The sequence below is a fragment of the Silurus aristotelis genome (assembly GCF_946808225.1).
Source record: "Silurus aristotelis genome assembly, chromosome: 9".
Classification (NCBI taxonomy): domain Eukaryota; kingdom Metazoa; phylum Chordata; class Actinopteri; order Siluriformes; family Siluridae; genus Silurus; species Silurus aristotelis.
In genome coordinates, this window is record NC_139582.1 from 2546975 (window position 1) to 2570213 (window position 23239).

The 23239-nt window shown below is 40.2% G+C and overlaps 1 protein-coding gene across 2 annotated transcripts in view; it reads right to left on the bottom strand.

The window, feature by feature from the left end:
• Positions 1 to 9334: 9334 nt before the first annotated feature.
• cgnl1 (cingulin-like 1) overlaps positions 9335 to 23239 on the bottom strand; it is a 42325-nt gene continuing 28420 nt past the window's right edge. The window contains exons 13-20 of one of the 2 annotated variants that reach the window (XR_014534945.1): positions 19914 to 20072; positions 18781 to 18870; positions 15094 to 15177; positions 14351 to 14475; positions 14138 to 14246; positions 13672 to 13835; positions 10774 to 12156; positions 9335 to 10736 (exon numbers count right to left, since the gene is read on the bottom strand). Coding sequence is in view for 1 of the 2 variants with exons in the window: in XM_083549875.1 (XP_083406001.1) it covers positions 12000 to 12156; positions 13672 to 13835; positions 14138 to 14246; positions 14351 to 14475; positions 15094 to 15177; positions 18781 to 18870; positions 19914 to 20072 (888 nt within the window). In the remaining variant the exon portion in view is untranslated. Of the gene's footprint in view, positions 12157 to 13671; positions 13836 to 14137; positions 14247 to 14350; positions 14476 to 15093; positions 15178 to 18780; positions 18871 to 19913; positions 20073 to 23239 lie in introns of both variants that reach the window. The other variant, XM_083549875.1, reaches the window with a different exon arrangement.

The following is a 23239-nucleotide window of genomic DNA, read 5'->3' on the forward strand; positions in this document are numbered from 1 at the left end:
TTGGATTCTTAAGTACATTTGAAGGTGGTCAATTGCAGTGGTGGATGAAGTTAAAAAAAAAAAAATACATTACACATTAAAGTAGAGATTCATTTGGTAAAATGTGACTCCAGTAAAAGTGTCCCTTTAAACTTTCACTTGAGTAAAAGTACACATGTTTTTGCCTTCAAATGTACTTAAGTAACCAAAGTGCTATGATTTATTATAACTTTAATGTTCCTATTATAATTTTTATCACAAGACTCTTTAATTAATCAACTCAGTTGATGTGAAAAGACTCGAATGTGATTCTCAGCACACTGATCTATTAATAGAATGATATTAATGACTCAAACACTGATTGATTGATCATGAGCCCAAAACCTTCTTTTCACCTCCCTCAAAAACACATGAGGTCAAGTGTGTCGTGTCGAGTTCGAGTCTGGAGTTTCTTCATCATTTATTCCTCTCTAAATGTTCTGTTGAACTGATGCTGAACCGTATGTTGGTGATCAGTAGATGCACTAAGCGGCGATCAAAACAAGTTTAAAACAGAGTGAGAGCTCAATCCTGATTGGTGGATCGCTGCGTGTTTCAACAGTTAAATTTTTATCCTTATAAATAAAAAGATACGACTGATTTGGCAAAAATGTCGTTGAGGAAAAAGTCAAATATTTGACTTTGAAATGTAGTGAAGTTACAGTAAAAGTCTCCCCAAATGGAAACACTTCATTAAAGTACAGATACGTGAAAAAGCTTCTTAAGTAACAAATTACATTTACTTTGTCCACCACTGCTCTTTGGAAAGTTAAAATAAACTGGTTTTTAATGAGTTTATCTGTTTCTCAAAAGTAAATTTGCGTTCAGATTTTACTCCCAAATTCCTTACACAGGGTTTTATGGATGGAGCCAGGAGACCAAGGTAAGTGCTGATAGAGCTAGGGTAGGAAGGAGGGCCAAGAACACCTCCGTTTTTCTGTTCCACATGATCAGCCGAAAGATCCAGGTGGTTGCTGTGAATGGCTAATCTCCATGAAGATGATTTGGACTGTGATTAGTGTGGATGTTTTTTGCCTACAACTGGCTATGAACAGCTTTTTTTCCATTCAAGTGTCCATCATGGAACAGTCGATAACAATAATGAAACTATTATGAATGAGCATTCAGTGTCACCCAGATGAGAACAGGTTGGGGGAGGTGGTAGCTAAGTGGCTGAGGCATTGGATGTTAGACCTGAAGGTTGTGAGTTCAAATACCAGCCACACCAAACTGCCATTCTTGGGCCCTTGAGCAAGGCCCTTAACCCCATAGCCCTTAGTTGTATGAATGAGTCAGTCTGGATCAGGGTGTCTACCAAATGCTATAAATGTCAATGGGTTCCCATTGGAGTCTGGTTCCTCTCGATGCTCCTTCCTCATATCTTCTCAGGGAGTTTTTTTCTTGCCTTTGTCACCACACTGGCTCACTCGTTAGGGATAAACATATCAGGGATAATTCGCCATACTAAAATAAATAGTTGCAATCTATTAAATTATGTGAAGCTGCTTTGGGACAATTCACTTGCCTAAGTTCTTGAAAAAAAACATGCTTGTTTACGGGAACTGCTGAGTCAGCACTTGTACACTGAGAGCTACATTAGATGCCAAGGGTACGAGAGATAAAAACGTGAATGAACTGATTTTTTGTTGACCTACTCGAGATATCTAATCGAGCTTAACAAGGTTACTCAATAACTACATCATTAAACATTACACTGTGGAGATGTTTAATTATTAACCAGCTCCATTACACTTCTCATCTCTAGTGGAAATTGCTTTTTTCCCTCCTAAAACACCTGATTTTTCCAGCCATATGCGGTTTCTCCCCAAACATTGACCACAAATTTGGAAGTGTAAAATAGTATCTTTGGATGCAGGAGCATGACATTTTCTCTCCACTTGAACTAGTAGACCAAACGTCCTCCATCATGCCAATGCAGATATGGTTAACATGGGCTGGCATGGACGAGTAGATGATAAGTTAAGGTTAAGGTATTGGACTTTGGATGTGAAGATTGTGAGTTCAAATCCCACTCACACCAAGCTGCCATTCTTGGGCTTCTGAGCATGGCCCTTAACCCCATAGCACCACAGACCTTCTCACCCCACCTACATCAGTACCTGACTTAAGAACAGCCTCCAAAATCTAGTGGAACATCTTCCCAGAAGAGTGGAGGATCACAGTAGCTGGGGACTAAACTAAAAATCTTATGGTCAACTTTTGTCCATCTGGTCTGTCTGTTACGATTGTATTTGTTGTTGCTTTTTGTGTTTTCTTCTGCTATATTTCTTTCTGCCTGGTTAATGGACACCAGCTGAAATTCATCACCATTAATTGCTTGGATTGGTTGACCGGGAGAAAGCGCATGGATAAAGCTGAGAAGAAACATCATCTTGGAGGGACTCCTTTCAAGACACTGAGGAGCAAATAATCCAGAGTCTTCACTACTTAGGTCATCCTTTAAAAGCGAATCGGAGATGGTAAAGGGTAGTGAAGGAAAATATCCTGAGAAGATATGAAAAAGAAACCTTAGAGGAACCAACCCCATGAGGGAACCCATCCTTATCACCAAACAAATAGGAAGCAGGTGTGGTTGATAATGTGACTTGTGACTTGGAGGTGCAGTGGCTAATTGGAAATCTAGTCCAGGTCCTTAATATTAATAGAAATTACATTTATAGTATTTGGCGGACGCCCTTTTATCCAGAGCAACTTATATTTGATCTGATTCGTAGAACTGAGCAGCTATGGGGTTACAGGCTTTGGAAGCTTGGTGTGGCTGGGATTTGAACTCATGACCTTCAGATCCAAAGTCCAATGCCACTACATCCACTATGCATCTTTGCATTATTCATAACTTATGTACTGTGTATATATATATATACTGTATATTATACTTTGCACCATATATATTCTGTATCCTACAAACATTCATATATGTGCATATGGACCCATACAGTAATTTAGCATGTCGCTATTTTTTTTGTAAATACACACTTTACACATGTACTTTGAACAATGACTATAAAGATTAATTTAATCTCATCTAATCTAATCTACCACCCCATCCTGACCCCTGAACGAGGAGAGGAGACGTACCAATATGAGTAGTCATTTTTAATATAAATAAGGTGGGTGGTAGAGGGTTAAGGCACTGGACTTTAATCGAAACGCTGCCATTTGTGGGCCCCTGAACAAGGCCCCTTAACCTCCTAAATACTCAGTTGTATGAATGAATGACAGATAAATGTATATCACTATGGATGAAGGCGTCTGCCAAATGAATAAAAAATAAATTAAAAATAGACTGTCGATGGATAAAGTTGCACATCTTGTAGGTCAATTGCCAGCATGTTTACCATCAGTGTTTAAACTGTGGGCGTTTTTTTTCTTAACATCCAGCTTTGTTCCCTTTACATACTGGAAGAGCGAGATTCCTAGATACACAGCTCATGTACATCCGAGTTCAGCAACAAGACGGGTTAAAGAGGAAAAACACAACACAAATGCAGCACAACTTTTCTGAACGCACCTCGGAAAAACCTGATTTAGCAGATTTTTGTACGTAATGCCACGTTAAACATCAGGTACAGCAAATTGATGTTAACGTCAACACGTTACACATCCTGCGTCCTGTTTTCTTCATCAGACGATGCTTGAATCATTTGGTCACATCTGGTCCATGCGGGAGGCAGTTGAACGAGCTGGAACGAGCTGGAACTGTTTACCTGCTGTTGCTCGTAGTAACCAGTAATGCTGTTTGTCCAGGTGTACATGTGCACTATTGTTTATTGTCCAACCTGTAGGACAGCTCTTGTCTCGCTTATCGTACATGAATGGGCTTTGATAGTTTCATGAAAGAAGTATCTCAGACTGCTGGTGGTTTCAGAGACATGCTGGGCATGAAGAGAAAGCGAAAGAAATCCACTTCCTTGTGTGACATCTGACCGTGAAATTGCAGACGACCTTGAGGCATGCAGCAGGATGCTACTTCAAATGCTAAACATTCTTTCTGGCTGATAACCAGGGGAAAAAAAAAAAAGATATATATATAATACATATATAATATTAATTTATTTTTATTTATTTATTTATTTATTTATTTATTTATTTATTTATTTATTTATTTATTTATTTAATTATTTATTAATTAATTAATTAATTTATTTATTTATTTAATTTTTATTTTTTATTTGAATTTTTTTTCTATCTACTGTACCAATATATTAATTATTGGAAAGCAAAAAAAAAATTCCATAAATAAAAAAAAAATATATATATATATAAAATAAAAAACACTCAAGACTTTTTAAAATCTCACATATTTTTTTGTATGGTACAGTTTCAATTAAATATATTTTTTTTCCATATTAATTTATTTTTATAAATATATATCTCCCCCCCCCCCCTTTTTTTTTTTTTTTTTTTTTTTTTTTTTGTTGGGCATCTTCTCATTATTCATTTTGGGTCACCTATTGTTTGGAAGGTAATTAGTAGTAATTCTTTATATAATAATATTAAATAATTAACTAATATTATAACTAATATAAAAAAAAATGATAACACAATATAATTTGTCTATAAGTAAGTGCACCTGACTAAGTAATATTGTTTACATATTTTCTGCTATAATGTATATATAATGTATTATTTAGGCAGTAATACTGACTAACATGTAATATTCAGTGTAAAAGAAGAGTTGAGAAATGATGTGAGGGACATTTTTCCGCTGGACACAAATATGTACTGTATAAAACCAAAGAAAAAGGACACAAATGCAACAGAAAAGGAAAATAGAAACTAAAGCAAAAAAGACAAAAAAACTTGGTGAGACAGTGAGACGAGCGGAGAAACATTCCAAGAAAATGAAAACAGTAAAAAAAAAAAAGCATATAAAGGAGGTAAAGAGAAGGACCCGAGACGTCCCCACCGTGTCTCTGTCCTCAATGTGGCCGTGGTAGAGTGAAGAAAAGGGAACATAACTCACACTGAGAGCTGAGACACACTTCACACTCCACCAGCAAGGGAATGAATAGCGGCTTTCAGACACAATGTGAGGAAGACAGAAGATCTGTGATGGCCTGCAGCTCTGCTTTTCAATTTCCATTCACACTGCAGACGAACACCTCGTCTCTGAAGCTCTGAAGCCCACGTGTTCAGGGCCGCAGGATTCCGTCAGGCTTCAGAAACATGTCTGTTCACCAGGGGGTTACACTTTTTCACCCACGCGCATGACAATTCATCGAGTTTCTACCAAGTGATGAGTCAAATTATAAAACATGGAAAGTTTTTCCATGTTGCTGAATGCCGTGTCATGGACATGGACATCTTGGACAACTACAATCACTTATGTCTTTTTTATAATAATGAAGCACAAACACTATATTGCCAAAAGTTTGCGGACACCTGGTCCTTTGGAGCATCGTATTCCATATTTAGTCCTAATTTGCTCTTATAATTTGCTGGGAAGACGTTCTACTGGATTTTGGAGTGTTCTTATGGATATTTGTGTTGATCAGCCACAAGGGTGTTATGGTTTGGAGATCTTCCTCTCCAAACCATATTTTCATGGAGCTCGCTTTGTGCACAGGGGCATTGCCATGCTGGAACAAGTTCTAGTGAACCCACCGTTTTATTAGTTTATTAATTGTCCTATACAATTGAGTGCCTCCAGCTTTCTGATAACAATTTGGAGAAGAACCACATATGGCAGGAAAGGTCAGGTGTCCCAATGCTTATGTCCTTATAGTGTTTCTACATGTGTAATACGCAGCAGTGGGGTAAAGTATTTGAGTAAATATAAGTCATTACTGTACTTAAGTAATTTTTTGGCTACTTTCTAGTTTTATTAAATATCACAGATATTAGCAACGTTTACTCTTTTTGACTTTTTATCCCTGTTGGCCTCATTTTCAGTCCAAAAAGAGCTTGAATAAATAAAAATAAACAGCTTCTGATGAACTTTTATGAACTTCTTTGTTTCAGTAGCTCTGGTAATGATTTCTCCCAAGACCTGACAATAGCTGCGCTATTGGCCTCCAGGGGGCAGAAAAGAGCTGTAAATGACACATTGAAAGCTTAAAAAAATAAAATAAAAAAACCAGGAAAAACTCTGACTGCTTCCAGCTCTCTGAATATATTTGAAACCCTTTTAGATGCCTGCTTGCACTTCTTGTATTTTTTTTCTATAAACACATAATAGATTTCTATAAGAAGTCCAAAATTTCAGGAATGGGTGGATGCCCTCAGCGATTATTAGAAATGTTTTATTCCCATCAGCAGGGTGGTGAGTTTTAGCTCTTACACCACCCATGTTGCCCAGGCTGGAACAATAGCGTCAGACCTTTTGTTATTGACGGGTTAAGAATGCCTTGTATCTGTCTGCTTTTCTTTTTCTCTTTTCAGCTGTAAAGCGTGAGAGAAAAGGATGAGACCAGTGTTCGTAAAGGCGGTCAAACACACACACACACACACACACACACACACACACACACACTCTTACACATACACACCCCTCTGCATTCCAGCATGTAGCTGAAACATGAGGGGTTGATTTTTTTCCCCTTCCTGATCCTCCCCCTGTTTCTGTCTGTTTCAGACCTCCGGCTGTCTGACCCATAACACTGCAGAGTCTGGGGCATAGATCACACATGGAACATAAAGAATATCAGGGCGAGGGAAAAACATACAAACTTTAAAGAGAAAGCACTGTTGACACACCTGTGTTAAATGGGTCACTGGGTGAAAGACAGAAGTGAAGTGCAATAATAAATATCCCTCATGTTGGAGTATATATTATTAAAATTCGACGTTCTAATGAAAGGTGATGATGCGATGCATCGATTAAAAAAAGGGTGCATCATATACAAGTGTATCAAAATGCATTGTTTTCGAACATATTTGCGTCGGTAAAACCCAATTAATTTATACAATTATTATCAGTAGATGCGTTGTACTTTTATTATGTAAAAATATAATTTGTGACCAATATTTTATACGTAGTTTGATTTCTCTCTCGCTAAACCGTCTCTCGAGCGCGTCACAATATGACGCATCACAACCGAGGCGTGTCCTGAGAGTCGCATAGAATACAGATTAACATGGCAGAGGTAGAGCTGTAACTTCCTGCAGACACAACAGGAAAAGAACGTCTGGTTTTATTTTAGCTCTTGTTTTTTGCACTATAAAGGCGTGTGTGAAAGGGGCCATGCGTTAGAATTAAAGGGATGATTTGCTGTTCGTCTGGACCAAAGAAAAGCAATCAATTTGGTACAAATTTTTCTGTTGTGTCTGCAGGAAGTTACAGCTCTACCTCTGCCATGTTAATCTGTATTCTATGCGACTCTCAGGACACGCCTCGGTTGTGATGCGTCATATTGTGACGCGCTCGAGAGACGGTTTAGCGAGAGAGAAATCAAACTACGTATAAAATATTGGTCACAAATTTTATTTTTACATAATAAAAGTACAACGCATCTACTGATAATAATTGTATAAATTCATTTTTATTTTTATTTTTTGATAAATTAAAAAATAAAAATATCACGTGCATACAGTAAGTATTAATAGCCTTCGCCATGACACTCTAAATGAAGCTCCGCTGCATCCTGTTTCCACTGATCATCCGTAAGATGTTTCTACAACTTGATTGAAGTCTACCTGTGGTACATTCAGTCGATTGGACGTAATTTGGAAAGACACACACCTGTCTATATGAAGTCCCACAGTTACCAGTGCATGTCAGAGCACAATCCAAGGAATCGTCTGTAGACCTTCGAGACAGGACTGTATCAAGGCACAGATCTTGGGAAGGGTAGAGAAAGATTTCAACAGCACTGAAGGTCCTAATGAGCACAATGGCCTTCATAGATTAAAGGAGTTTGGAACCACCAGGATTCCTCCTAAAGCGGAGCCGCCCGGCCAAACTAAACAATCGGGGAGAAGGTGACCAAAAACCCAATGGTCACTCTGAAAGAGTTTTAGTGTTTCTCTGTAGAGAGAAAAGAACCTCCCAGAAGAACCACTATCTCTGCAGCATTTAATCAATCAAATGTATGAGTGATCAGATGGAAGCCAATCCTCAGTAAAAGGCACGATAGCACACCTGAAGGACTCTCAGACCATATTAAACAAAGATTGAACTCTTTGGCCTAAATGCCAAGAATCATGTCTGGAGGAAACCAGGTATCGCTCATCCTCTGGCCAATACTATCCCTACAGTGAAGCATGGTGGTGGCAGCATCATGCTGTGAGGATGTTTTTTAGCAGCAGGAACTGGGAGACTCATCAGGATCGAGGAAAAGATGAACACAGCAATGTACAGAGACGTCTTTGATGAAAACCTGCTCCAGAGCTCTCTGGATCTCAGACTGGGGTGACGGTTTATCTTCCAACAGGTCAACGACCTGCACACAGCCAGGATAACAAACGAGTGGCTACGGGTCGACTCTGTGAATGTTCTCGAGTGGCCCAGCCAGAGTCCAGACATGAACCTGATCGAACATCTCTGGAGCTCTGGAAATAAAAACTTTCTGCAAACGCGGAATTACAATTTCTCCAAATGGATGAACGTCCAGGAAATGAACGGACACTAATACAGTACAGTAAAATACAGTGTGAATCCTGTCCGGTTCTCTTGCAATCAACATCCAGCGTACAGTAAAGTGTACGTTTGTGCTGCTGAAATTCATAGATGCAGAAGAAATTTAGCCTCGTGCATTTTTAACCATCGCAATCAAACAGTAGTTTATATCAGGAAATACGGAAACTGTGTGCCGTCATACTGAGAACACGACCAAACATTTGGATGATCGCGTATGCCAGGGGTCTCCAATCTTTTCCAGAAAGGGCCGGTGTGGGTGCAGGTTTTTATTCCAACCAAGCGAGTCCACACCAAATTCTACCTGTTCAAATCAGCTGTGACCATTGATTGGTTGGAATGCACCCACACCGGCCCTTTCTGGAAAAGATTGGAGACCCCTGGCGTATGCTAACAATGACAAAAGCACTTCTGATGGCAAAATAGGATTTTATTAAGGATTTTATACAGTGACATGTTGTGATGTGCTGTTTGTACACACACACACACACACACACACACACACACACACACACACACACACACACACACACACACACACACACAGATCCATGATCCAAACAATACTTGGTCCCCACTGGTCCTTTTTTCATTGATGAACAGGGTAGAGGTGACGTACAAACCCACAGTCCACCTGCAAGTGCTGTAAATGTGCATCATGTGAAATAAATCAGTTCGTGTGTCTCAATAAAACAAAAATATGACCAGACACAGAGGTGAGATTAACTGTTTGTAGGTTTAATACATATTCCCTAAAATATAAATGCATACATAGAGGTAGTGACAGAATTGCAGGATTTATTGTTCTCCTCCCCATCAAGGCCGATAGCATTTTCAATTCTATTTCAACTCGCAATACAGGTGGTACAATTCAAAGGTACATGTATGAAGATGCGATGTGGAGGAACATGGCGAGCATCTAGCGCACTCCCGAACTGATCGGCGAGGATAAAATCTCGGTCTGGCTTTATGTAAAGGCAAGGTGCGAGTTATTTATCTACAGGGTGAAGAGTGTCGAGTTCGCTGGCCAAATTCCTTCACATTCATTAAGGAATCAGAAATTTAATAAGGATATTTGGAATGTTCCTTTAGGCCTCAGAAGTAAAAAAAAAAAAAAAAAAAAAAAAAAAGGCTCAATACAATATACAGTGCAAATAATCAGTGTATTGCAAAAAAAAAAAAAAAAAAAAAAAAAAAAAAAAAAAAAAGGCGATTGTCAACACAGAAATATGCAATAAAATGAACACAGGACGCCTTCAATAATAAATCACGTCAGCGCACCAGCAGTGGATAAATACAGCGGCCTACAGGCAAACAGAGGAGCTGAACCTGCTCACTGATAAAGGCGGCTCGAGTTCGTTCCAGTCAGTCATTGTTTAACGCGGGAGTGTCGGCACTACGGTCCCGCAGAACTGCAGCAATACCGAGTGCTTTCTCTTCTCAAACACAGACGCTCCCTGATATACACCTGATATATCGAATGAACTCTGAGTGAACCTCCAAGGCAAAATTAACAAATCGCACACGAGATCACTGATAATCTGAAACTCAGACATTACTTTACAGTTTCAAACCAGAACAGCATCGTTCCCACCTGCACACCTGAGCTAGTGATCTGAGCCCCCAACCCCCCCCCCCCCCGCCATCCGTTTCTCATTCCTCTATTCTGCTAATGAATAAGAGGTGGATATTGTTCTTCTTAATGTATATTCACCAGACAGTTTCATCTGATCTGATATACACACACACACACACACACACACACACACACACACTTGACTGAGAAGGATCATCTTGGATTCGCTGACTTCAAGAGCTGGGTGTGTGGTGATAGATAGATTTGAAAAAATATGCATGTTTTGTAAAAAACAAGCTGTTGTGGATGGATGGATGGATGGATGGATGGATGGATGGATGGATGGATGGATAAATGGATAGATGGATAGATGGATAGATGGATAGATAGATAGATAGATAGATAGATAGATAGATAGATAGATAGATAGATAGATAGATAGATAGATAGATAGATAGATAGATAGATATGCATAAGTGTTTATGTGCACATGTAATATAAAACTGTGCAATGGTTGTATGGTATGAAGCACAATATCCATCTCTTATTCATAAGCAAGACCAGAGGAACACACACACACACACACACACACACACACACACACACACACACACACACACACACACACACACCTTGACTCATGAAGGATTCTGTGAGATCTGACTTAACAAACGATTACAACAAATAAAAGCACATCTAGCCGTATGCACTGCTCTAACAGGGAGGCACAGCGTTCTCTCCCACACAGATACAGAAATGCAGATCATAAAAAAAAACACTGGAGATATGAGTAGAGTTGTTCATATTACAGTCATAACACTGTTTCACAGCCTCAGGAACAAACTCACGTGTCGAAACCTCGGTTCACATCACAGGCTTTTATCTTTTATTAGTGTACATTTTGCATGAGCGTTCAGTGGAGCTACGAGCTCGAACAAGAGATTACAGGTCATTAATATAAAAAAATAATAAAAATAAAAAAGACGACAAATGAGGCAGACCAGCACGAGATACGTTTCTATTTGGAGAAAGAGAAGTAGCCTTAAAACTGATTTAAAAAACAAAACAAAAAACACACACATACACATATATATATATATTTGATTGTTGTAAAAGAACAAGGAAACTGTTGGAGGTCTACACTATATAGACAAAAGTTTGTGGACACCTGAGCATGATTTGTGTGTGCTTTTTTTGAACATTATTATAACCTTCTTCTGGAAAGATGTTCCACTAGATTTTGTGGAGATTTTATGTTCAACCACAAGGGTGTTAGGAAAAGTCAGGTACTGATGGAGGGGAGGTGAGGAGGCCTGGGGGGTGCAGTCTGTGTTCAACAGGGTTCTTCCACTTTAAAAACGCATGTTCATGGCGCTTCCAAAGATGTCCTATATGATCGTGCGATTCCAACGTTTAAGAAAAGAACCACATATGGCTGGAAACATCAGGTGTCCTAATACTTTTGTCCAGATATTGTGAGTGATATAAACCCAATATATATATAGATTTAAAATGTATGTAAAAGGTTCAGTGATGTTTACTGCCTTCAATCATTTCTTACTTCATTTTCCTGGTGATTAATAAATTACAGAAATTCACAATTTAACAAAGCGGCCGTCATCATCATCATCATCCTCCTCCTCCTCCTCCTCCACTTACTCCCCCCAACCCTTGACCTTAACATTGATGCTTTAAAAAGGCACAGCTTCCGAAGTATGGCGTTTTTTTTGATACTCGATCGATGCACTTAAAATACATTACATTAAACACAGGTACTGGAGAATAAACCTTCACCATGTCCTCCACTCAGAGGGAGAACGTGTTGATGATGGCGTCCTGACTGCTGGAGCGTTTATACCCAGACGACGAGCTGAAGTAGGTGTCTCCGTCGGCGCTGAGATCATCGTCGTCGTCTTCATACTCGTCCATGGTGTTAACGAGTGGACCCGAGCTGCTCTTTCGTCTTTGGGAGGAGACAGAAAGACCGCCGAGGTCAGCGTTCGTGCTTTGCAAATTTATCACGAGTAGTCATGTTTTTGCATCATTACCGCTTACTGTCTCAGAGAGCAGTGCCGTGTGCTGAAGCAGCATTTTATCTAATACTAATGGATTCATCTGATCAGTAGGGTTTTCAAGGTCAAAAAATTTATTTCAGGATATTTAGTATATTTTTAACAGCTTTTGGCATTTTTGGCATTCATCTTAATTGAATCCTGCTCGGAAATCAAAAACTAAATTCTCAATACTTCTTGTTTCACCTCCACGTCATGTAGTGCACGTACTGTAATAAAAATAGGGTTGCAAATTGGGTGGAAAATTTCCGAGAATTTCCGAAATTTTCCATTGAAAATTAATCAGGGGAATTTTGGAAATATTCCAAGTTGGAAACTTACCAGGACTTTATGGGAATAAATCAGAAATTTTGGGAAATTTATATAAACTGTATTATATACAAACATTAATATAATTTTCTTTTTTTTTGGTCATACGCATGCAAACAAACAGATTTGAAAAAATTTGATTTTAGGATTTAAAGAATTTGATTTAATTGTTAGTATAATTTTGTTATACAAATATGTCACTTATGTGAACAAGTTTGCACAAGTTATACTAATAACTGCTTACTAATAATAATATGATAATAATAATAATAATAATAATAGTAATGATGTAGGGGGCGTGGCCTCAGTGGCACTGCAGTAAGTGTGCTGTATGCAGAAAATCAATAGAAATTGAATTTTTTTTCAACTACATTTAACTTCCCTGTTATAGGCCAACATAAATTCCCAGTTTTTCCCGATTCATTTCCTCTAATTCCCATGGAAAGTTTCCAGTCTTGAAAATTCCAGAATTTTTGCAACCCTCAATAAAAGCAATTTCTATTTGCATCCATCAAAATGCTTCGGTACATTAATTTATAATTGTGTACATTTGTTTGCTGTTTCCTACGTAATCATTTGGTTATGTCGTGTTGATCAATATATATTTACCGGTTCGGACCTGAACAGTCGTAATCAATGAATGCAGAATTCAGTTGTCGTAATCTGTCAAGCTTCTTTCTACATTTTTATAAAACAATCTTTTGTAAATATGTCTTAAATTGAAATCTTGAATGTCACTAATGAAGGTGTGTGAACTGCACCGGATCAACCAATGATCAACTAGTTCTCTAAAACAGGTCAAAGGTTAATCTACTGACCCTCTAAATGGCGACACAGCAAAACACACAGAATTACAATTTCTGAAAATAGATGAACCAGGAAACGAACAAACGCTATTTTCACGATCCCGTTCGCTAATCTTGACTAAAAGACTTTGATGGCGATGAGATGTTTATTGATACACATACACAGTTTTGAGAAATGAACTAAGGATTTAGAGAAAAGTGAAGGCTTTTGCAAAAACCTTTTTGAAATTTTAAGAAATGCTCTGAAGCACCTGAGAAGGTCAGAGTAATCTCTGAAACGTTTTCCGTTACCTTATTTCACTGCGTAATGCTTTGAGTTGGTTTTGGAGCTGTTCATTGGCCTCCTGCTGTTCCTCGAGGTCCCTCTGTAGCTTCTTTTTACCATGCTCGAGTCGGTCGATCTCCTCCTCGGCCTCGTCCATCTGTCTCTTTAGAGCCTTCAGACGCAGGTTCAGCTACACACACACACACACACACACACACACACACACACACGTTCACATCATATAATGATTAAGAATGTTACACTACTACTGAGTAAACCCTACTCATAAAGGCAAACTTGACAATCCCAATAAACACTGCGCAGGTTTGTGGAAAAGGTAGTGGTTGAGGCATTGGAATTTGGATCCAAAGGTCGTGAGTTCAAATCCCAGCCACACCAACCTGCCACGACCCTCGTAGCTGCTCAGTTGTACGAATGAGATAAATGTAAGTCATTCCGGATCCCGTAAATGTCAGTGCCTGACGTGTTCACCTGGTCTTTCTGATCCTGTAATGCATGCTGCTCCTCATCCATCTGCATCACCATCTCCTTCACTTTGCGCTCTAACCTACGGTTCGCCAGCTGAAGGTTTGCCCGGTCCCTGTTCGACATGAAACATTCACATAGGTGTCCTAAGGTTCTATTTTTCTCTTTTCCTACTGTTATTATTATTATTATTATTATTATTATATTGTAGGTTCTAACCTTTCTTCTGCTTCCAGTCTCTCCTCTAGCTCCTGGATACGGCTCTCTAGCTGGGTCACCAGCCCCTCTTTAGTAGATTTCTGTGAGCTTTCCAGATGAGATATTCTGCTCTTTAGGTCCTTATTCTAAAAACAAACAATACATTACCAAAATTTCACAATCATTACAATGTACTTAAATATAATACAATGTGTAATATTTTACCATCAAACCATGCGCAATATCATATCAATGTCTCTTATCATATCTCATCATATCGTATCGTATCTTATCTCCTCGTATCGTATCGTAATGCGTCATATCGTGTCTCATTGTATCGTAATGTCTCGCATCGCATCGTCTCATATCGTGTCTCATATCATATCTTACCTTCTTATTGAATCGTAACGCATCGTATCTCAAAGTATCGTATCATATCGTATCATTGTACCTTATCTTTCCGTATCGTATCGTATCATATCTCATCCTATCCTATTTGATCTCATCGTATCATATCGTATCTCATCACATCTTAAAGTATATAGTAAGAGATGATAGAAACTAGAAATAAAAGTGAAGTGATGAAAATAATCATTACACGGATCAAATTAAGGTCAATTGGCCCTAATCAGAGATTTTAAATGTTTGGACAGAACTGGTCTCTGGAGAATCTTAAGTGAACCTGTGCTCCAAAATTAACTCTTATTTAAAGCCCATGTAAAATGACCAGGCTTTTTTTTTTTTTTTTTTTTTTTTTTTTTTACCTGTCTTTCCATGGCGATCTTATCGCACTCCAAGTCTTGTTTGCTGGCTCTCTCTTGCAGCAACTCACTCCTCAACTGCTCCATCTGTCAAACACACAATCGACACATTGCACCGTAAACAAACACCACACAGGAAACATTTCAGACTGTACGCAGACACCATTCCTACCAGAGGTCATGTCATGTGTAATTACTGAGCAATTTTGCATTTTTTTTTATGATTTAGTTCTAAAGAAAAGGTCATGTTTCATTGAACTCCTCAGGAATTCTTGCCAGGCCGCATTCTGAAACGCGCTTCCTCTACATGACGATCACTGGGATAACACCCCCTGCTATGCTCTTACGCCGCCATCATTCCTCACCTGGAGGGACCTTTTGAAGAATGAAGTCTAAACACTAAAGTCTAACAGTTGAATTCTGCAGGACTGAACCACAATTCATACAATGCAACGGCTTTTTAAATTATAATCCACAATGATGACTTCTGATCAGAAAGCTGCAAGTTCAAATCTCATCGCCACCAAGCTGTCACTACTGGGCCCTTAAGCAAGGCCCTTAACCCTGAGCTGCTCAGTTCCAGGGAGTTTGGAAAGTCCTTTATGGTTTTTGAGAGACACATTCAAGTTCATATTGTTTCTATGCAGCACACTAGGTCAGGTAACAGCATGAAGATTAACTTTGACCAAACAAATGTATACATTTCCAGACTTTATTCTCAGTGATAATCCTTCCAGAGCATGAAGAACAGCTTTAAATGCTCATTTCATCTGTTTCTCCAAACATTCAGGAGAAACACTTTGGTGTGCCTCCTGTAAAACTTGCCACAGATGTTCTTCACTAGTTGGAGAATTCTTTATGATCCAGTTCATCCCTGAGCAGTTTACTAGGATTTAGATGTTATGACTGGGCAGGTCGTTCCATGATAGATACACTCCACACCACTGTTTGCTCTTATACTCCAGTGCTCATGTTAGTTCTCACTCTCCAGTGTTCTGTATTGTTTGAAGACTATAATCACAGACTTGATGTCACCCAAATGAGGATGGGTTCCCCTTTTGAGTCTGGTTCCTCTCAAGGTTTCTTCCTCATTACATCAAAGGGAGCTTTTCCTTGCCACAGTCACCATGGCTGCTCATCAGGGATAAATACACACCATTCACCTTCACTGTTGATTTCTGTAGAGCTGCTTTGAGACAATGTCTGTTGTAAAAAGCGCAATAGAAATAAACTTGACTTGACTTGACTTAAATAACGCCCACAGAGTTGGACGTATTCGTCACTTCGACTCGTCGTCTTCTTGTATGGTGAAGTCGCTTCCAACGAGCCGCAGCCCAGACGAAATTGCATGGTGTTGTAAGTATGGAATGGAAGCCGTGTTGGTTCAGGATTCCTATCACTTTACAGAATTAGCCTCGAAAACGACCCCAAACCATGAAGCTTCTACCTCCATGTGTGACTGTGGGGGTGAGGGAGTCTGATCACATCTTCTCTCCTGTTTGTCTTACACAAGTTCTTGTTAGTTGGAAAAACTCTCCCATTTGAACTCTTTCTTCTATTTATTTAACGTCCATTTCTTGTGTTTTTGTCTTTTACTAAGTTTGTTGCATGGAAACAAAAAAGGAACATCCTCAAGTCTCAAAAACTATGAAAGAACCAGGTGTTTCCAGACTTTTGACAGCCTCTGTATATACATAAATAAGTCATTCTAGGTTGAGGGCCTCTGCCAATGGTACACAACCTGGTAACCTGGTACCCAATATATTCCATGTAGATCAGTAATCCAGTTCCACAAAGACTCCGGTGGTGATTCAGTACCCGGTATGACTTCTGTAATCATGGTTTAAAAAATGTCACCGCATTAAAAACGAGCAGCCAGGTCTGATGATGGCGAGGATGTGATCATCACGTCCATAATGGAGTCATAGTAATGATAATGAAGCTCTTAGATGAGGCAGACTTCCGATAAGAGAACTTCTACACATTTCTTTAGGAGTAAGAAATGAATCCGAAAAAGGAAAAGAAAATCATGTCTTCGCTACAATTGTGATGGAGAGGAAGCGGCCACAGCGTTCCGACCGAAAGGGACAGAAGTGCATTGTGTGATGCAGACAGAAGGAACAGAACGTGATGAGAGGAGGATCAATAGGGAAACAATGAGAGGACGACTACCTGCTGGCATGAGGCAGTAATGGAGGATGATCTTTTATGCCAATTAGTGTGTGATAGCGAGGCTCAGCGCTGAGCGATGGGGTGTGTGAGTTGCCCTGTGCCGCGGGGTGCCGACTCAGCAGACTGACTGACTAATACACTCACACGCGACTGACTGACACACACACACACACACACACACACACACACACACACACACACACACACACACACACACACAAAACAGGGTGAGGCCGGGAAAAACACAGGAGATTACTCTCATTTAGACATTCTCATTTTGCACCTGGTGCCACGGGTCTCAGGTGTGACCATCCTGATACCCCCTCCCCCCCACCCCTCCCTCATCTATGCCCCTGCTGCTGCTTTAATGCCCCTCATTCCTTTAATCTACTTCCCCTCGAAACCTTTTCACGGGAACATACCCTGGCCCCTCATAGCACCATTGTGTTGGCCCTTTCTATTATTCAGGCCCATCTATCCTACTGCATTCCCTCATCTATTCATCATTAGCTCGACTCGGATCCAGATTTGGCATTCGCTCGCTACAGGTGCGTGAGCGCCGACGGACCAGATTATGTCATGGAAAAAGGAGTTGTCTGAAAACAATATGAGCAAGAAAAGCCAGGCGAAACTGAAACAGGGCAGAGGTTTAAGCTGTAAACATGCCCTCGGCGTGTGGCGTACGAAGCTGAAAATAAACTGCTTGTTTCCAAAGGAACTTTCCCTACTGCATGAACGCACACACGCACACGCACACGGACACACGCACGCACACACTTCCTATGTTTCAATACAAGTAACACGCAAACACTGAAACATGATAAACCCTCCTCTGGGATTCCCATTACTTCTGTCTCATAAACACAAATCCAGGCGTCGGCTAACCTGAGACGCTTTAGCCGAAGCCTTGTGTCCAAATCGGTGCAGGAAAATTGGACAAGCCATATAATAGGACATCCTGCCAAAGAGGACGATTACACAAGATCCTCTTACAATACGATATCCCATCATCCAAATCCCTCACACACACACACACACACACACACACACACACACAACACAAACCAACAGAGCCATTCCCACAAAGCAGCATACACATACACAATATGGACAAATGTTTGTGAACAACTGACCATAAGATGCTTCTATTTGAACGTCACATCCACATTTAGTCTCTATTTGCTGTTCTAATAGGTAAGGGAAGATGTTGCACTAGATTTCTGAAGGAGCCCCTGGGTTGAGGCTCTATAGCAGGAGGTCTTCCACTCAAATCCATGAAAAGCATATGTTCATGGAGCTGGTTTTCTGCATGGGTGCATTGTCATGGTGGAACAGGGTTGAGTCTCCGAGTTGAAGTAATAGGAAAATTTTATTCAACTTTGGGGTTCCAGTTTGGAAAAGAACTGCACGTGGCGGGAAAAGTCGGGTGTCCCAATACTTTTGTCCGTATTGTGTATTTGTTTAATATTTATATAATAGAATTGAACCGACTCCGATTCCCAGTTTCAAAACACTCACCTGTTCTCTGCCTCGATCGATTCTTTCCATTAGCAGGTCCCCATTCTGTCTTTCCTCATCCAGTTCCAGCTCCAGATGCGATATCTGCTCCTGCAGGACCACAGCATAGCTCATTATCATCATCTCCATTATCGTCTGAACCACACTAATGACCTATGAACCTCTCTATATCTTTAATGCATATAAAAGTAAGAAAATGGAAATAATGAACATGAAGGTGTGAAAAGGACCTTCAACAAGTCTCCTCCGAACACACTGATGTGCTTCTGCCCTCTGCCCAGGATTAGAGCACGCTTACCTTCGGTTTCGAGTTTAAATTATACACAGACAGATCACTTTATTCACCCATGAAGGAAATTCACACAGAAGATCTACACATAAAATAAGAATTCCATGTTGAAGGACCTTTCCGAGTTTTCATTTACATGTATTGCACTTGGCAGACGCCCTCATCCAGACTGATTTACACTGACCAGGCATAACTTCATGACCACCGTATATTGTGTTGGTCCTCCTTTTGCTACCAAAACAGTTGTGACCCCTCCAGTATTACCAGCATGAACATCTTCAGCAGTTTGAGCTACAGGAGCTCATCTGTTGGAGCTTCCTTGGAAGGAACAGCCCACAAGAGCTGCAGTTTTGGAGATGCTTTGACCCAGTCGTCTAGACGTCTAGTCGTCAATCTTACTGAAATCCTTACGCTCGCCCATTTTTCCTGCTTTCGAACATCAACTTTGAGAACAAAAGGTTCACTTGCTGCCTAATAAATATATTTAGACACTAACAGGTGCCATGATGAAGAGATCATCAGTGTTCTTTACTTCACCACTCATAATGTGATAGTTATGCCTAATCGGTATATATGTATCTCATTCATACAACAGATCAGCTATGAGGTTAAGGGCCTTGCTCAGGGGCCCCAAAGTGGCAGCTTGGTGTGGATGGGATTTGAACTCATAACGTCCAATGCCTTAAACACTAAGCCACCTCCCCGTTGAAATGTACTGCTTAATATCTAGGTACTGATTTAGAGCAAAAGAACTGTGTGTTTTTGTGTGTGTGTGTGTGTGTGTGTGTGTGTGTGTGTGTGTGTGTGTGTGTGTGTGTGTGTGTGTGTGTGTGTGTGTGTGTACCTCCAACAGTTTGATTTGTCTGGCTTTGTCGTTACTCTGCACTTTGGTGTCTGCATCCAACTCCAGCTCAAAGACCTTTTGTTGTAAAGATTTCACTCGCTCTTCCTCCTCGTCTCTCTCTCGCTTACAAAGCCGCAGGTCTTCTTCCAACTGGCTCACCTTTACATTCACACACACACACACACACACACACACACACACACACACACACACACACACACACACACACAACATTGTACTTAGATAATCAGGCACTTAACCCTCATCAACACATTTGGCTAGCATTGTTCTTTCCTTGTGTATCTACAGTGCCTTCCGAAATGACACAAACAACAAACTCAATTCATTTAAGCATTTAGGTTCCAGATCAAAAGACCAACAGGAGACAGTTTTCAGCTTTGAAGTTCCTGACATTTATTCCTACATGTGTTAAATATTTTCAGTTTTCAGGTCAGCAAACGTATTGGAACCTTAAAGTCAATAAAAATCGAATATTCGATTGTGTGAACGGTTTGTATCTGGTCATATTGCTTCTACATTTCTGCTCTGGATTTTTCTTCGAAAGGTGGATCATGATGCCTTGAGAAGGATGTTGGTGATGTCACTTTTACTTCACAGTTCAAGATCTCATCATCTCCTGTTGTTTTTCTTGTTTTTTCACCACTTTTTTGCTGCCCGGTGCTTGTGCAAAGGCTCTGATCGCTTTTCCCTCCTTTTTTTTTATTGTAAACTCTACATTGTACATTGTATTCCAAAAATGATGACTTTTAGACAGATTTTCTTAGTCAGTGACCAAATAAACTTCCACAATATATTTATGAATAAAGACTTCAAAGCAAAAAGTGCATCTTTCAAAAGTAAATATAAAGGCATGTGTTTCTCCCATAAACATCTCTCTGGTCTTTGTGTTGGTTTGTCCTTGTTAAGAACAAATATAGTCTTGACTGATGAAGGCCAGAGCTCAAGAGTACACAAATGCAAGAGTAGACATTGAGAGCAACAATAAAGTCATAACTTCAACTATCAATCTATAAGCAAGAAACCAGTTGCATGTTCCGATACTTTTGAGAACGTGCACTAAACCAAACTGTGCCATGTTTCTACTCATTTAACACGTAAATTAGATGTAAATATGGGGGGAGTGGTGGCTCCAGCGGTTAAGGCGCTGGGTTGCCGTTTGGAAGGTCTGGGGTTCAAGCCCCGGTATCGCCATGCTGCCACTCTTGGGCCCTTGAGCAAGACCCTTAACCCTCTATGCTCCGGGGGTCCCTTACGAGGGAAATATCAAGGTCCGTGACGTCGGAGTGACGTGGGGCCGCCTTCCCGTGGGCTCACCACCTGCAGGAGGGACCGTAAGGGACGGTGCTGTGAGGATTGGGCAGCAGTCGAAGGCGGGGGCCTGCTTAGACTGCTGCCCCCGCGACCCGAATTACGGATAAGCGGGAGGAAATGAATGAATGAATTAATGTTTTGACCTCAACCCCAAGTTTCAAGACGGCAAAAAAGTACTGTTCTAATACTTTTGAAGATGATTGTATGTCCATACAAAGATGTATATAGTATTTACGTGCAGAATGAGTGTGATTTAGGCGCATTCATGCAGTTTGCATGACGCTTGTGGTTATGAACTTCCTAAAGTTCAGGAACACCAAACCTTATCCAGGTTCTGTTTGTTTATATGCAACAAACTTGGTAAAATGAAAAACACAACATAACTGGACAGTGAATGAGTGGAGGAAAGTTCTTTGGAGAAGATGTGATCATACTGCCCTCACCCCCCAGTCACACATGGAGATGGAAACTATATGGTTTGGGGTTGTTTTCGAGCAAATGAAAGAGAATCAACATGGCTACCATTTCACACTTCAGCACAATGCATTTACAACTGGACTTCGAAGCGTACTTCGTCTGGAGTGATAGCTCTCATGGAATGACCTGCCCAGTCAGCGCACCTAAATCCTATTGAACTGTTCTGGGATAAACTGGATCACAAGGTTAGAAAGAAATCCCCAACCATGAAGAACATCTTCTGGGGCGGGAAGTGTTTCAGCTGAACGTTTGGAGAAACCAACTTTCCAGACGACGAGAGCGTGTAAAGCTGTTCTTATTTTAGGATTATTTTATGAAAAATAAAAGGAACATCTGAACATTTATAACTCTGTTTGGTCAAAGTCAATCTTCATATCGTTACATAACCGAGTTTGCTTCATAGAAACAAAAGGAACATGCGATTGTCCTTCAAAAACCACAAACAGTGTAAGTAGCAAATTTTCTGATTTTTGGGACAAACATGAAATCGTTATATAACACGAACGAGCAAAATTTTTTATAATACAGTAATCAAGATCACACGCTGTACCATATGTTTCAATTTTCAGCGCTTGCACAACACACATTCCTGCCAACTGAGATCCTTCACAGATGCCTTCACAAAACACACTCACACTTCCGATAAAGAGAAAAATACGGCTAAATAAAACGTCTCAATTTATCGCGGAGCTTCGAAAAAGAGGTGAAAAAAAAAAGGGCGGTCTGTAAGACAAGACAGTAGTCTAAAATGTGTAGCAGGAGTGTGTTTGGCTCCAGTGTGTTTGTGTATGATAAAAGGTTGTGTGTTTAGGGAGTCGTCTCAGGGATGAGGATGCAGCTGCATGAACAACTTCAATGTGCTTGTATTATAGAAAAGTCCCAGAGGATGAGGAGTCAGAAGGTCAACCCTCAGACACTCCCTTCTGAGCAAAACACATCCTTCTCTTCCTACACACAGCTGTGGACAGGGGTTAGAACCTGCATGTTCTCTTTATTGTTTTCCTTCTTCCAATAGGTTTAATGGAAGCTGTAGAAAACCCAGAGCATGAGGAAAGCAGAGAGTGTGGATAGAGCTGATTATGAGGAGTAGCTATCTCTCCACTTGAGGTTTTAGACAACGTGTTCCTCTCAGCATGCTCGTTTAAAGACCCTATCAAAGAATAACATTCCTCGCATGCCAGAGCGGCAATGGGCGAACTACATCCCATGAGCCGAGGTCAAAGTTCGCTGGGTTGGTCGAGTGTGAAATGGGTTAGATCTTTACTTTACTCTCAAAGAGCTGTTGAAGGAACACTTCAGTTGTAAGTTGGATTTGCGAATTAATTAACATCTCCTGCACCGTGTAGGCGTAGTGCTCATGTACGTCACAAACACCAGAGTGGGGCAGCACCGGGTTATCAAAATATACTGGGACACCTGACTTTTCCAACCATATGTGGTACTTCCACAACTGTTTGATAGGAGGTTTCTGGAAATTTACCCTTCACTTGATCTAGGAGACCAAACCCGATCAACCC